Source organism: Mus caroli, chromosome 9 (assembly GCF_900094665.2).
Source record: "Mus caroli chromosome 9, CAROLI_EIJ_v1.1, whole genome shotgun sequence".
NCBI lineage: Eukaryota > Metazoa > Chordata > Mammalia > Rodentia > Muridae > Mus > Mus caroli.
Window position 1 is genome coordinate 62,199,431 of NC_034578.1, and position 14,872 is coordinate 62,214,302.

Consider the following 14,872-nt stretch of genomic DNA (forward strand, 5'->3'; position numbering starts at 1 on the left):
CATTTGCATTGCAGGTTCCAGTAATGGTCAGGGTGCCATTCTTTGAATTGAACCCAGGAAGCTGGTAGGTGGAGGAATGTCGCTATCTGTTTTATGACCAGTACCTGGAACACTAAGCCACAAAGGCTACACTCCCAAGCCTGGGTCCAAAAGCCTCGAATTTTGTTTTTACTTTGCTATACTTTTTTAATACTTCTTCAATACACAGCTCCCAAAGACAGTAACAGGAACCGGGGAGGCATAGCTCCTCCACCAGTCTGGTCTCTGCCTACTTTCCCAGCTACCTTTACACTTCTTTCCCCCTCTTTCCCTCAGCTAACGTACAGTGTGGATTAGGAAATAAATGATGGGTCAAGGGACCTGCCTCTCGGTGTAGCAACCACCTCCAGGCCTTATTTCTCCATCTTTCATGTCTCAGTGCCACAGGCATTGTTCGCTTTCATCACTACTGAACGCCATGTTGTTATATCCATTTACAGAGAGAAGACCCCAACCCAACAAAGAATGGGTGGTCTACTAAAGATCTTTAACACTAAAGTTCTGGAGGCTAGAGAGTTCAGAGGTTAAGAGCGCTGGCTGCTGCTCCAGAGGTCCAAAGTTTAATTCCCAGCAACCACATGGTGGCTCACAGTCATCTATAATGGGATCTGATGCCCTCTTCTGGCATGCAGGTGTACATGCTGATAGAGCACTCATATACATAAAATAAATAATCAATTAGTTAAAAAGAAAAAAGAAAAAGAAAGAAAAGAAAAGAAAAGAAAAATTTCTGTATCCAAATTCACGTTTGTTTTTTCTGTCATAAATGTAATGCTGAGGTCTCCAAAGCCATAGTTGGCCTCTGTCATCTCAAAAAGGCAGGAATTTTGGCTTTCTGCTTTAACGCAGGGATGTGTGTGTGTGTGTGTGTGTGTGTGTGTGTGTGTGAGAGAGAGAGAGAGACAGAGAGACAGAGAGAGGGAGACAGAGAGACAGAGACAGACAGAGATTGGATATAGAGGTTGGATAAGCGCCTGCTGGACCTGGCTTGCTCTTTCAGAAATCTTGTAGGCCTAGGTGCCTGTACCTGCTGAGCCATCCCACCGGCCAGTGAACATGAAGTTTATTTACTTTGAGTAGCTAACAGAGGTGGGGTAAATGTTGCTTTCTCTTCGAACCTTGTATGTTTTCCCTCCTGTCAGGAAGTCCACGTGCGGCACCTCCTCCTGCCGCTCGGTGGCGCTGTGGGGCCCGCTCGCGCACAGAAGCGAGAGTCATCCTTTCTTGGTCCGGCCGCTAGCCTTCCTCGGTCGGAGGGCGGGGCTCGAGGAACCGGAAGTGCCGAGGCCTCCGGTGCTGTCTTCGCCTCCGCCGCTTTTAAGTCCCTTCGTCCGCTGCCTGGGGGCCGCGGGGGCCGCCGCCGAGGAAGCTGCTGTGGCCCCGACGGGAGCGGAGGCGGCGCGGCATGAAGCGGCGTAGGCCCGCTCCATAGCGCATCCGGACGGTCCGGGCGGGCCCGGGGGGAAGGTGCAGTATCCGCCCGCTCTCCCTCCCCTGCGCCCGCGAGGCCACGGAGCTCCGGCCGGCCGCCCTCGGGCCGCTCCCGCCGGGAGAGCGGGTGGCTGGGCCCCGTTGGCCGGAAGAGGAAGCGCACACTCGGATTGCGAGGCTGCCAACGTTCACTGGGCGCCCCTGAACGCTGGCTGCTGCCCGCTCGGACTCCCACGTCCGTTATCTTAATAGAGCCTGGCTCGGGTTGGGATGCCGGGGACGGTCCGGGCATTCGGAGGAGGAAACGGAAATCCGCAGAGGCGAAGGGGTTCGCCTGAGGTCCGCCAGTGGCGGATGGGATTCGCCTTTGGACTCGCTGCTTTCCCCCAGCCCGGTGTTCCTTCCTCTCTCACTCCTGCTTCACTCTAGATCCATCCCTCCGCGCTCACTGTCTCACTGCCATTCTGTTCCACCCATTCGCAGCAGGGTCCTTGCCCTTCCTGTCCAGCTTGCTCATCCTTTTTTAACTAAGCCTTGCTGTTCCTACTGTCCTCTCGCGCCACATTCGCTGCCACACCTCTCCTCCTTCCTCATTCATAGCTTTCAAGCCCTTTACGTCGGATAAACTTTCTCAGCTGTAGACACCGAAGAGTGAAATGGCTAGGCTCCAGTGAGGTGTGCAGGGTCTAGACGACTGAATGGTTCTTACCGTAAAAAGCTACGGGATGCCATTTCTGTAGACCCCACCCCAAGAATCCCGAAGCTCTTTTTAACACAACATGTCATTTTTCAGAATGAGGGGCTTCGCGCTTTGGGGAGGTGTCTTGACTCTTAGCCTATTGCTGCTAACATTTTTTACCCTCCTCTTGCCACATAGCTTCCTCATCTCTATGTGGCATACAGAGCTTGGAGTCTAAACTGATATTATTTACTGTTGCAGAAATGACACACATTTTTTCCCCTAAGCTAGACTATCAACTGGCTTCGTGATTATTTTTTTAGAAAAGCTGCCTATCTCACATATTCTCAATATTATGGCAAGAAAAAAGAAGGCAAAATGGAATACTCTTAAAGAATAGGACAGCTTTGTCAGAAATTGTAGCTGGGTATAGTGCTGCATACCTGTAACCCCAGCATTTGCGAGGCTGAGGCAAGAGGATCTTGAGTTCAAGACTAGCCTTGGCTACAAACAGACAAGTGAACACAATTTAGCTGTTAAATTCAAGTTCCCTTTCTGCAAACAATGACCTATAATACACATTTTTTATTGTACTGAATTTATTCTTTCATCAGCTCGCTATGATATCATGTAAAAGGAACATAGACACATAGAAATAAATTCTGTCTTTGTGTGTGTGTGTGCTTGTGTGTGCTCGCGGCTCTACACGCACATGTCTTGGGGATCGTGTGGAAGTCGGAGGATAACTTTTGGGAGTCCTCCCTTTACACTTCGTTGAGGCAGAGTCTCAATTGCTGTGTACCCCAGGCTAGTTGATCAACTTCAGTGGTTCTCCTATGTATGCCTCCCTTGCTGCATTCGGGCTTCTGGATTGACAGCTGCTCCAATGCTCCCCTGGCTTCCCTGGGATTTTTGGGCTTCTGCAATAGTGCTTTTGCCTTTTGAACTACTTCCCTGGCCCTAGAAATACATTATATCTGCCAAAGTCAAGGCTTTACATTTGACACCTCACATCTATATGCCTTTTTAAAAAGGTTTGTGTGTATGCGTGAGGGTATGTGCATGTGAGTGCAGTTCCCATAGAAACCAGAGGTATTGGATACCCCTGAGAACTGGTCTTATGGGTGGTTGTGAGCAGCCAGAAACGGCTACTGAGAACCAAACTTGGGGCCTCTGCAATAGAATTATTAACTATTAACTGCTGAGCCATCTCTGGCCCACTTTTGCAGTTTTTAAAACCTATCATTTTCCCTTTAATGTGTCTGGACATCAAGATTTACACCTACTGTTAGAACTTAACTACACAATTTGAGTTATGCATTTCTGGAAAAAAAGTAATCTTAGGGCTGAGCTCGTTAGCAAAGGTCTGCAATTTCCACACTCAGGAAGCTGAAGCAGGAGGACTGAATTCAAGACCTGCCTAGGGTTTGTGAGACCTATCAACACAAACACAGTTTTGACAAGTTGGAGATCCCAAAGAATTCAGGCATTCCATGTTACACTAACAGGAAATCTATCAGTTAAATATTTGGGGATTTTTAGGCTTTTTTCCGACCATATATGGTCCATTTTAATGATTAACATCTCTTATCTGGTAAGCAGGATTGGATGGTGAGAAAAGGAAAGATTCCTGTGAGAAGAGATCAGGATGAATGGAGAGATCTGTGCTTAAAGTTGGGCCAGGTGAAAATGATCTCTTTGAAAGTAGAAGAGATCTGAGCAGATGAAAATACCATCAGGTAGGCACCAGGGAAGGTCCAGAAGTGGAGAGGGTGGGGCTGTGAAATATGTGCATAATGCTGAGAATGGATAGGGCTGAGTTTTAGAAAATTCAGGCCACATATTCTGAGGACGTATTTGTATATAGAGAGTATGGGGGGGGGGAATCCTGGAAATTAGATACACAGTTGCATGAATTGCACAGCTCCTGTTGTGCAGACTATTTACTGTCAATAGAGTGGCAGAATGTCATTTAAACTGTACTGTGTGTATATGTGTGGAGACTAGTACAGTCCATTCAGAAATTCCAGTTTTTAAATAGAAGTTGGTGTGAATTTTTACATAGAAGGACTCTAAAGGTGTTAATGACTCCAGCTAGGCAGGAAAACTAGACATCTACTGCGTTGCTCTTTTCTGTTCCTTGGCCTTGAACTTACAAGGGGTAGAGGAGAGATGAGATTTCCCACTTAAGAAAACTGAGTTGGATTCTTTTCATTTTAGTCCCTTGCTCCATCAGAAGATTAGGTCCTTTGACATGATTGAAAGTAGGCCTCCTAGCTTTTAGTTGGGCCAACAACCATCACTCTCAGGTACTGTCACTTGATACTCTTGAGACTCAGTCAATTCTCTGTCAGATTTTAGTCAGTGGAGCCCTGGATCAGAGTGTTACAATTATACCTGATGTAACAGTATTTGGAAGACTTTGTTATTGGTTATTGTTAACATTAGAAATGATAGTATCATCCTCAGAAAATGATACAATGCCCGGCTACTCACAGTTCAGCACTTTTGCATACCAGTAATTCAAGTTAGGTGGACTGACTCGCAGCCTACACCTTTGGGTTACTTACTAGATTGCAGATAACTTTTTACCATGAATTGATGTTAACTGTAAAGCTGAGCTTTAAAAGAAAGACATAACCTTAAATACACAGCCATCTATTGATTGTTGGAGAAGTAGTTAATGATTATGTGAAACATGGTTACAATGTAATTTGTTTCAGTTTGTAGAACTAAGGTTGACTCCACTACTGAGCTATATCTCTACAAGGTTTCCCGATAGCCTTGTTGTATTTATTTTTCTCTGATACTTTGTTCATGTTATGCTTAAATATCAGAAAAGATCAAGGGGGAAAGTGTATCTTCTGGGTTTGTAAGATAGGTATAATCAGTTTTCAAGGCTATTAAATAATTATGGTATTGAACTGGTAAATTGGATACAGACTTATAAAATGTTACCATATGCTTTCCCCTTTGACTTCTTAGACTCATTAAAGCCACTTACAGACAGCCCTTTCCTTTTTTGAACAGAAGCTACATAATCAGGAAGAGTAGTCAAGTGACCATCAGTAAACACTAAGTATCACAAGTACTGGATAGAGTCTAGAGAAGAGCAGAAGGTTTGCAATGTATCAGTCTGTGTTTAGTTGTTAGGAGTCCCTCTCAGTAAGAGAAAACAATGTATTTTCTTAGGTTACTGCCCTAGGTTGTTAAAAGTTCATTGTAACAATGTTGTTACTGTTCTAATTTGTTACATTTTAGAAACAGCAGTCAGCATTTGTTAGTGGTGTTACTTTTTAAAATGCAAAAACCCTTACCTCCTCTGGCACATAGCTTCACTATTGACATGCTCTGGAGTGGAATGTAGCAGCCAACTGGCACATGGCCTGTTTCCTTCCAGTGTGGGAAAGGAAAAGGAATTTTGGCAGGAGATACCCAAGGAGAGCCTTTTATAAAAAGTTCCCAAAAGGGATTTATAGTCACTGTGAAATTGACATGACCTCAATTTAAAAAAAAAAAAAAGTCTTTTTGGAACTGAGCACAGAGGTAGAGGTGGGGGACACTGCTACAGCTTTTCCTATTAGGTTTCATTGCAGCTGTGCTGAAAGGCATACTATTTATTTATTTATTTGGCAGTACCATTGTAATAATGTGATAGAAGATGGCCCTGTAAACAGCCTCTTGTGCCTTGTTTTCCAGGAAGATGCAACATGGCAGCAGCAATGGAAACAGAACAGCTGGGTGTCGAAATATTTGAAACTGCAGAGTGTGAGGAGGGAAATGGTGAATCCCAGGACCGACCCAAACTGGAGCCTTTTTATGTCGAACGGTATTCTTGGAGTCAGCTGAAGAAGCTGCTTGCTGATACCAGAAAATACCATGGCTACATGATGGCTAAGGCGCCACATGACTTTATGTTTGTAAAGAGGACGGATCCAGATGGGCCTCACTCAGACAGGGTCTATTACCTTGGTAAGTATGAGTTTGCACTTTCAGGGAGGACGCGCCTCCTCTGGTGTGAGTGCCAATTGTAATCCAGAATTGATTTTGGTAGTAAGCAACTCCGTGACTTACTTACTTACTTTCTTTTACATTTATTTATTTATTTTATGTATGTGAGTACATTGTAGCTGTACAGATGGTTGTGAGCCTTCATGTGGTTATTGGGAATTGAAATTTTAGGACTTCGGCTCACTCAGTCCCTGCTTGCTCTGGCCCACAGATTTATTATTTATTATTATACATAAGTACACTGTAGCTGACTCCAGACACACCAGAAGAGGGTGTCAGATCTCATTATGGATGGTTGTGAGCCACCATGTGGTTGCTGGGATTTGAACGCAGGACCTCTGGGAGAGCAGTCAGTGCTCTTACCTGCTGAGCCATCTCTCCAGCCCGGACTCGTTTCTTTCTTTCTTTTTTTTCTTTTTTGTTTGTTTTTTTTGTTTTGGTTTGTTTATTTGTTTGTTTGTTTGTTTGTTTGAGACAGGGTTTCTCTGTGTAGCCCTGGCTATCCTGGAACTTGCTTTGTAGACCAGGCTGACTCGTTTCTTTTAAAGGAAAAAAAAATCACTTTTAATTTGAAAAACTTCTGTTCAATGGCTGTGTTAATTTTGATTCATTTCATTAGGTATTTTTACTTGCAGGCAGAGAGTAATTGACCATAATCTTTTTGACAAAGTTAAGCTAAGACTTGATTAAATTGATAGAAACTGCTTTAAGATGCCTTTCCCGAGGCTGGTCAGATGGAGCACACTGTAAGCTCTCTGTTGTGCCCCTTCCCGGCAGCTCAGCTTCCATGGCTCTAACCAAGGCTCCGTCTCTTCTTCCTGTGGCCGTTTAGTCTATGCTTAAGATCTATCTAAATCAAATATACTAGCACACTTAATGGTTTTCCTTTTCTGTGCTGTGGATTGAACTCAAGGCCCTGAGCATGTTAAGAGCATACCCGTCCCACTCCTGAGTGACCCTGCAGCCTCTTTAAACGTTCCCTTTCCTTGCTTCTGTTCGTTGTGGTTCCAGGTGTGTCATTACGTCTTTTCCTTTTTTTCTTTTTATAAGTGCATTTATTTCCTTGTGTGTGTGTGCATGACACATACCACAGCACCCATGAGGCAGTCCAAGGAGTGCTTGTAGGAGTTGCTCCTGTCCTACCATTTGGCTCTCAAAAGATTGAACTCAAATGGTCAGGCTTGGCAGTAGGTGCCTTTCCCTACTGAGCCGTCTGGATGGCCTCTCCTAATTTACTTTTCTATTTAAAAAAAAAAAAAAAAAAAAAAAAAATGTAATATTGCCTTCATTCACAATATCCAGGTTCAGATGCCATTGTGACAAGTTACCATTTAAATATGCTTGAGATGAAGATGAAAGTTTTAGAACTGTAAAAAAAAAAAAAAAAAAAAAAAAGGTTCCCACTGGATGGGGTGGTATACACCTGTAATGTCTCCACACAGGAAGGAGTTCCAAGGCAGCTTGTGCTACAAATAGCAAGTTCCTGACTCAAAAGAAGTTTCCTCCTTCTGCTCATTTAAGTTTCTTTTATTTATTATCATTATTATTATTGTATTATTATTATTGGAAAGGTTTATTTCTTTATTTCTATTGAATTTATTTATTCCCTTTACAACCCAATACCAGCCCTTTCTCTCCTCTCCTCCCAGTACCCCCTCATGCAAGTCCACCTCCAAGCCCCCCTTCCTCTTTTCCCTTCTCCTTTTGAGAAGCAGCAGCCCCCTGTGGGTAGACATTTTTTTTTTGTACAGTATCAGCTGTTCCCCTACATGGTCTCAGTCCAGTAGAGCGTAGGTTCTGGAGCTCTTGCTCACAGTCCTCGGTGGAGACCCCAAGGCTTTGCCACGCAGCACCTTCTCCAGGGCTCTGGTTACATCAGCAGCACTCAGGTTGTTCAGAGACACAGTCTTCTCTTGGCCAAAAGCATAGAGGGCCCAGAGTTTGGGCTGCACTCAGATTAGAATGGGCAGGTCGGGTGCACTTTCTTCTTCAGCTCCATGCAATGTTGATGGATGAAATCCCTCACACCCTGGCATAAGTAAATGCTAATTTCACACAGCCCCAACTTGCACTGATCACTTGGCTAGCAGCGGCGGCCACCATCTTTGCTACTCTCATTCCTTATTATTATTTGTGTGTTTTAGAGACATTTCTAGAATCCACATCATAATTGAAGATTGGTTCTTCTTAACTTTCAGAATATTCTATAATTGTACCATATTTAACTTCACCAACCCTCATAATGAGCAGTTGTATTTTCCTGATTCCCTACTGTGTGTGTGCGTGTGTGTGTGTGTGTGTGTGTGTGTGCACGTGTGCGCACGCTGGAGACAGTAACTGTCACTGTATTAGTCATTCCTGAAAATGGAATTGCTTAAACAAAGTGTATATAAGTGGGAGCATCACCACCCCAGTACTTGTTTTGGTGGGGTTAGGGCAGGGTCTCACTGTGCAGTCCTGGCTGGCCAGAAACTTTGCATGCAGACCAGGCTGGCCTTAAATCCATGGAGGACTTTCTTTTTTTGCCTCTCCCTGCCGAGTGCTGGGATTAGAGCATGCTCTGTGACACTCGGCCCCGGGTGTATATTTCAATGTTTTGAGGCATTTTGTATTATAAGGGAATTTATTCATTAAAGTATTTTCTTCTAGGATTTTTGTCTGTCTATCTGTCTGCCTGCCTGTCTGTTTTTGTTTATTTTGTTTTGCTTTGTTTTTGAGACAGAGTTTCTCAGTGTATCTCTGCTGTCCAGGAACCTACCCTGTAGACTAGGTGGCCTCAAACTCTGAGACTCCCAAATTCTGGAAGTGAAGATGTGTACTACCTCACCCAGCTCTGACTTTTTTTATTTTATTTTTATTTTATTTTTATTTCAGATACATTTATTGATGCCACATCATAAATGGTACCTTGACAAGTGTACAGCGACATTCCATGTTCCCATCTAGCACAAATTGCTTAAGTTTAGCTGGCACGGTTCATCTTGAGTGGGCTCAGGGAACAGTTGATGGTGGCGGTAGGCAGGGGCAGGATGGGGCCTTTCAAAGCTTTGCTTCTTTGATCAGCACTCCAGATTTTATGAAGGATGGAGGCTATTAACCCCGTTTGTACTCAAATTTCCCAGTAAACCTGGTATAGTATTGTTTCATGGGAACCCGGGCATTCTTTATAAGGCTTTGAAGTATCTCAGCAGGTCCAAGGCCACAGGCCACAAGCCACAGCGGACTCCACAGCAGACTGGGAAAGGTCACTGAGCACACAGGTGCCACCAGGGGCCTCCCAGGAAAACGAGTGGCGTAATGAGTTGAGTCTTTTTTAAGATGCCTAAGATGTTTTAAAACGCCTGATCTTCCTGCCTCAGCATCCTTAATATCAGGAATTACAAGTGCTCTGAGGTGGATGACCTTCCCAGTGTTGTTTTATGTGTAGTGGCTTTTGTTCCATGCTAAGGATCCCTCCCACCTAGATTTTATTTCGTCTGGGGTTAATTTTCTCCTTTCTTGCTTCTCCTTGACATTTCAAAAGCAGCTTTTGAAGCACCTTTTACAACAGAGAGATCTTTTTTCCTTTTTTTTCTCCCATTCAGATCTGTGTGTGAGCGTGCATGCGCGGGTGTGTGTGTGTGTGTGTGTGCAGGACACTGAGTTGTCACATGGGTGCTGAGATCAGAACTCTGGTTCTTGTGATTGTGCGGCAAGTGTTCAGTTTGGGTTTGGCGCTCACCGTCAGAGTTAGAGTGCTTCTCTTCTGCTCCGCATGTATTTCATTCCATGCTGCCCTGCTGGATCCCACTTTAATCACAGTGTGGTTTCACTCAACAGACCTGGCTTCAGTTGCTTTAGACCTCTTTTCTTTTCCCTTCTCCAGTAAAGCAAAAGACTTTTAGCCAATCACATATCAGATCCTGTTATTTCACTAAGTATACTTTCATTTGGAATTCCAAAGATATTGTTTTTACGGTCACAGAACTTTATAATGAAAAAAAAAAAAACCTAGAATTAACTTGAACTTGTTTCTAAGTACAATTTAGGTAGTTAGGAAAGAGAAGAAAATTTCAAATCCAAAGTCACACTGAAATCTCATCTGTTGCTAACTGAAACTAACAACAACCCCCCAAAGATGACAGTTGTCTTTCTTATGTTGTATAATAGTTTTGTCTTGAGATGAACTAATATCTGAATATCAAAGTTATCTGAGTTAAGTAAGCTTAGGGGTACTTGCTGCTCTTCCGTAGGACCCTTGTTCAGTTCATAGAACCCACATTGTCAGGTTCATCACACCCACCTATAACTCCAGCTCCAGGGGATGTGGCGCCCTTTTCTGGTCTCATTGAATACCTACACATATGTGGTGTACATTTATGCATGCTGTGCACACCACCATAAACTTTTACTGTCAGGATGACACCTGAGTGTTTTCTGTGAAACATTGGAGAGTTGTTTTTATATTTACTTCTTGCTTAGTTTTTTGAGACGGAGTCTCTTCATCTGCCCAAATTGGCTGCCAACTCACAGTCCATTCCAGAGAGCCAAGATTGTAGACGTGGGCCCTGACACTGTTAGAAACTTTGGCAGTCTTGTTTTTCTTACTCAGGTTTTTTGTTTTGTTTTGCTTTTTTTCTTTTGTTTTTTGTTTTTTGTTTTTTGTTTTTGTTTTTGTTTTTTTTTTTTTGAGACAAGGTTTCAGTTAGCCTAGGCTGGCCTCAAAATCCTGATTCTCCTGCCTCTACCTCCTGAGTTGTGGGGTTATAGGTGTTTGCTACCATGCCTAGCTTGAAACATTGTTTTTATTCAAGGAAATTTCCACGGCATGAAGCATGTGCATACCCTACTTAATAACATCATTTTGGTTCCTGTGAAATGGAAAATATTGTAATATGTAGAAGGCGTTATGTATTTACGACTGTTGTTATAATAAGGACAATATTACAAAATAATAATGTATTTTTTGTTTTTGTTTTTTTCCTTATAGCCATGTCTGGTGAGAACAGAGAAAATACACTATTTTATTCTGAAATCCCTAAAACCATCAACAGAGCAGCAGTCTTAATGCTTTCCTGGAAGCCCCTTTTGGATCTTTTTCAGGTAGGAACAAGAATTCTTAGTCCTATGATTTGGTGTTATTTCTTCATTTATTTCAGGGCAAATGTTTTTCTAGGGTTTTATATTTTAAGTAGATGTGAATAAAAAGGAATTAAAATATGTAATTGTTTTTACATGTATGATCTTTAAATTACTAATTTCCTGTATCTAAAATCATAGGATATTGTAATCCAATAATTTTGGTGTCTCATTTGTTTGAAATGTTTTTTTGTTTGTGTTTGTGAATATTTTGCTGGCATGTCTGTCTGTGCACCATACACATGCCTGGTGTGCATAGGCGTCAGAAGAGGGCATTGGATCCTCTGGAACTGAAATTACAGATAGTTGTGAGCCATCTAATATGGGTACTGGCAACCTAACTCAGGTCCTTTGGACAAATAACAGTCTAACCATTGAGCCATCTCTCATGCCTAGTTTGAGAGCCAGCCCTATTTTGTGTGTGTGTGTGTATGTCTCTCTCTCTCTCTCTTTTTTTTTTTTTTTGGAAACAAAATCTCACTATGTAGACCAGGCTGGCCTTACACTTCTGGAACTTGATATTCACCTGTAATTCTAGTACTCAGGAGGAATAGATGCAGAAAGACAAGGCTACCTACTGTCCCCCCCCCTCCCCTCCACACAAAACAGTCTATTCTCTTGTCTTGCTTAGGTATACTGGGCTACTATGTCCAATCCCTACTAAGGTAGCTGGAGAGATCTCTGCTCTACAACTATGTAAAATTATGGTTAGTTACAGAGGGCCTCAACTACTGAGGTGATGGGCTTTATTTTTGTTTTGTCTTCTTCCTCCTCCTTTTCCTGTTCTTCCCCCTCCTCTTCCTGTTCCTCCTCTCCTCTTCTTGTTCTTCCTCCTCTTTCTTCCTCCTGTTCCTCCTCCTCTTTTTTTTTTTTTTTTTTTTTTTTTAGACAGGGTTTCTCTGTATATCCCTGGCTGTCCTGGAACTCACTCTGTAGACCAGGTTGGCTTCTAACTCAGAGGTCCACCAGCTTCTGCCTCCTGAGTGCTGGGATTTAAGGTGAGCACTACCACACCCAGCTTATTCTTGTTTTCTAATGTATGCAATAGTGATTAAATGCTTCTTTTTTTTTTCCTTTTTTTCAAGATTTATTTATTTATTATATGTAAGTACACTGTAGCTGTCTTCAGACACCCTGGCAGAGGGCATCAGATCTCATTACAGATGGTTGTGAGCCACCATGTGGTTGCTGGGATTTGAACTCAGGACCTTCAGAAGAGCAGTCAGTGCTCTTAACCATTGAGCCATCTCTCCAGCCCCGATTAAATGCTTCTTTACTCAAAACTTCAGACTTTGTGAAGTGAATGTGGTTAGAGCTGCTTGTGACTTTTGAGTCACACTTGGGCACAGCAGAGATGCTAGGATTTCAGTGGACTGCAAAGACCAGTTGTCAGGAGACTGCAGTGGGTGACTTTTCTTTTGTCCTAGGCGACACTGGACTATGGGATGTACTCTCGAGAGGAAGAGCTACTCAGAGAAAGAAAGCGCATTGGAACTGTGGGAATCGCAGCTTATGATTACCACCCAGGAAGCGGAACATTCCTGTTTCAAGCTGGCAGCGGGATTTACCATATCAAAGATGGAGGACCACATGGATTTACAGTAAGTTGCAGTTTCTATAACTGTATGTTAACTGTTTTGAGAGCTTAAAGAGAATTTATACCCAAACCAGAAAGGAAATTAAGAAATAAACCAAAGCATCAATTTACTACCAGCTAAGAAATTAATAAGGTTTTTAAATTTTTTTAAGATTTATTTATTTTATCAAAATCCTTTCTGTGTTGGAAGATACAGAAAATGGCACTATTTTTCATTTTCTCTCAGTACTGAGAGAGACTTTGAAAGATATTATCATAGGTGATTTTTTTTTGTCTCCCTGAAAAGCTAATTATCTTAATAAATGAATTTATATTTGGTTTTATTCCAAGTAATTTTTTATGAACAGTTGGAGATATTCTTTGGTAGAATTGTATTAGCTGGGTGGTGGTGGCACACGCCTTTAATCCCAGCACTTAGGAAGCAGAGGCAGGGGGATTTCTGAGTTTGAGGCCAATCTGGTCTACAGAGTGAGTTCCAGGACAGCCAAGTGTACACAGAGAAACCCTGTCTCAAAAAACAAAAACAAAACCAAACCAACAGAAAGAATTGTATTGATCTGAGCTTTCATTGCACTAAAATGTTTGGGCCGAGCTAGAGAGAGAGGCTCAGTGGTCAAGGCACTGGACGTTCTTCCCAGGAGTCCAGGTTCAGAGCCAGTGCTCACATGGCAGCTTACAGTTGTCTGTAACCCTGGTCCCAGGGGGTACAGTGCCCTTTCTGGCCTCGTCAGGCACTGGACACACATGTGGTGCACAGACATATGTGCAGACACTACACTATATACATAAAATGAAAAGTTAATCTTTCTTTAAAGCTTAAGATTCTTCCATTTATTTCTTTATTGTGTATATGTGTACCTCAGGGTGTGTGTGGAAGTCAGAGGACAACTTCCTTGCTCTGTTCTCTTATTCTGCTGTGTAGGTAGGGCCAGGGATTGAACTCGGGTTGTTGAGCTTAACAAGAGCTTTACCATTCCTCATTGCATGTTTTATAGCAAACTTACTTTTATTGATAACATTAATTTTTAGATGTTTAATGATATTTTCAAAACTGTTTAAAAATATTCAACAAGCTAAGCATAGTTACACACACCCTTTATGCCAGGACCCAAGAGGCATAGGCAAGTGGATCTCTGTGAGGTCAAGATCAGTCATATTTACTTAGTGAGTTCCAGAGTAGCCAGGGGCTGTAGTGAGACCCTGCCTCAAAAAAAGTTCAACAGATTATAATTACTCCATTAAACAGACTGAGCAGCAAAATTTCTGAAAAGCTGTTACATTGTTTTGATGTGTAATACATTATTTTTTATCTTTTGCCCTTAGCTTTTCAATTTATCAATTAAGAGAGTCCCTAATATGTTAAACCAATTGAAAGTATTTTTTTTCTGGATGCAGCTGTCACAATGTACATTTTAATTAGAAATGTCATTTATCTTACAAATTTGTATTTATCAACCTGATAACTTAAAATATTGTTTACTTTTCTAGCAACAGCCTTTGCGGCCCAATTTAGTGGAAACTAGTTGTCCCAATATACGAATGGATCCAAAATTATGCCCTGCTGATCCAGACTGGATAGCTTTCATTCACAGCAATGATATTTGGATATCAAACCTCGTAACCAGGGAAGAGCGGAGGATCACATACGCACACAATGGTGAGTGAGGCGCAGCTCTGCAGCTGGGTTTGCTGAGACTTTGAAAAGCTGGATTGACTTTTACTTCCATTTTGAAGTTAACATAAGCTGGGTGATCTTTAAGTTCAGGTGCTTAAAACTTTAAAGGAGGACAGCGAATGTATGGTCAGCCCCCTGAGATAATCCACTCTCTTCTTAGTCACTTTTTTTTTTTTAGATTTATTTATTTATTCTATGTAAATACACTGTAGCTGTCTTCAGACACTCCAGAAGAGGGCATCAGATTTCGTTATGGATGGTTGTGAGCCACCATGTGGTTGCTGGGATTTGAACTTGGGACCTTCGGAAGAGCAGTCGGTGA

At 42.5% G+C, this 14,872-nt stretch overlaps 1 protein-coding gene and 2 pseudogenes across 5 annotated transcripts in view; 1 reads left to right on the top strand and 2 right to left on the bottom strand.

Annotated features, from left to right (window-relative positions):
- Nucleotides 1–1,294: 1,294 nt before the first annotated feature.
- The window catches only part of Dpp8 (dipeptidyl peptidase 8), a 53,021-nt gene continuing 39,443 nt past the window's right edge, over nt 1,295–14,872 (top strand). For 2 of the 5 annotated variants that reach the window (XM_021173428.2, XM_029481361.1), the window contains exons 1-6: nt 1,301–1,506; nt 3,752–3,888; nt 5,849–6,121; nt 11,130–11,242; nt 12,706–12,879; nt 14,364–14,532. In XM_021173428.2, coding sequence (XP_021029087.1) covers nt 3,873–3,888; nt 5,849–6,121; nt 11,130–11,242; nt 12,706–12,879; nt 14,364–14,532 — 745 coding nt within the window. In that variant the 5' untranslated portion in view covers nt 1,301–1,506; nt 3,752–3,872. Of the gene's footprint in view, nt 1,507–1,530; nt 1,810–3,751; nt 3,889–5,848; nt 6,122–11,129; nt 11,243–12,705; nt 12,880–14,363; nt 14,533–14,872 lie in introns of those variants that run through there. The other 3 variants (XM_021173429.2, XR_003837548.1, XM_029481360.1) reach the window with 3 other exon arrangements.
- LOC110301385 lies at nt 7,936–8,263 on the bottom strand (annotated as a pseudogene).
- LOC115031923 lies at nt 9,103–10,433 on the bottom strand (annotated as a pseudogene).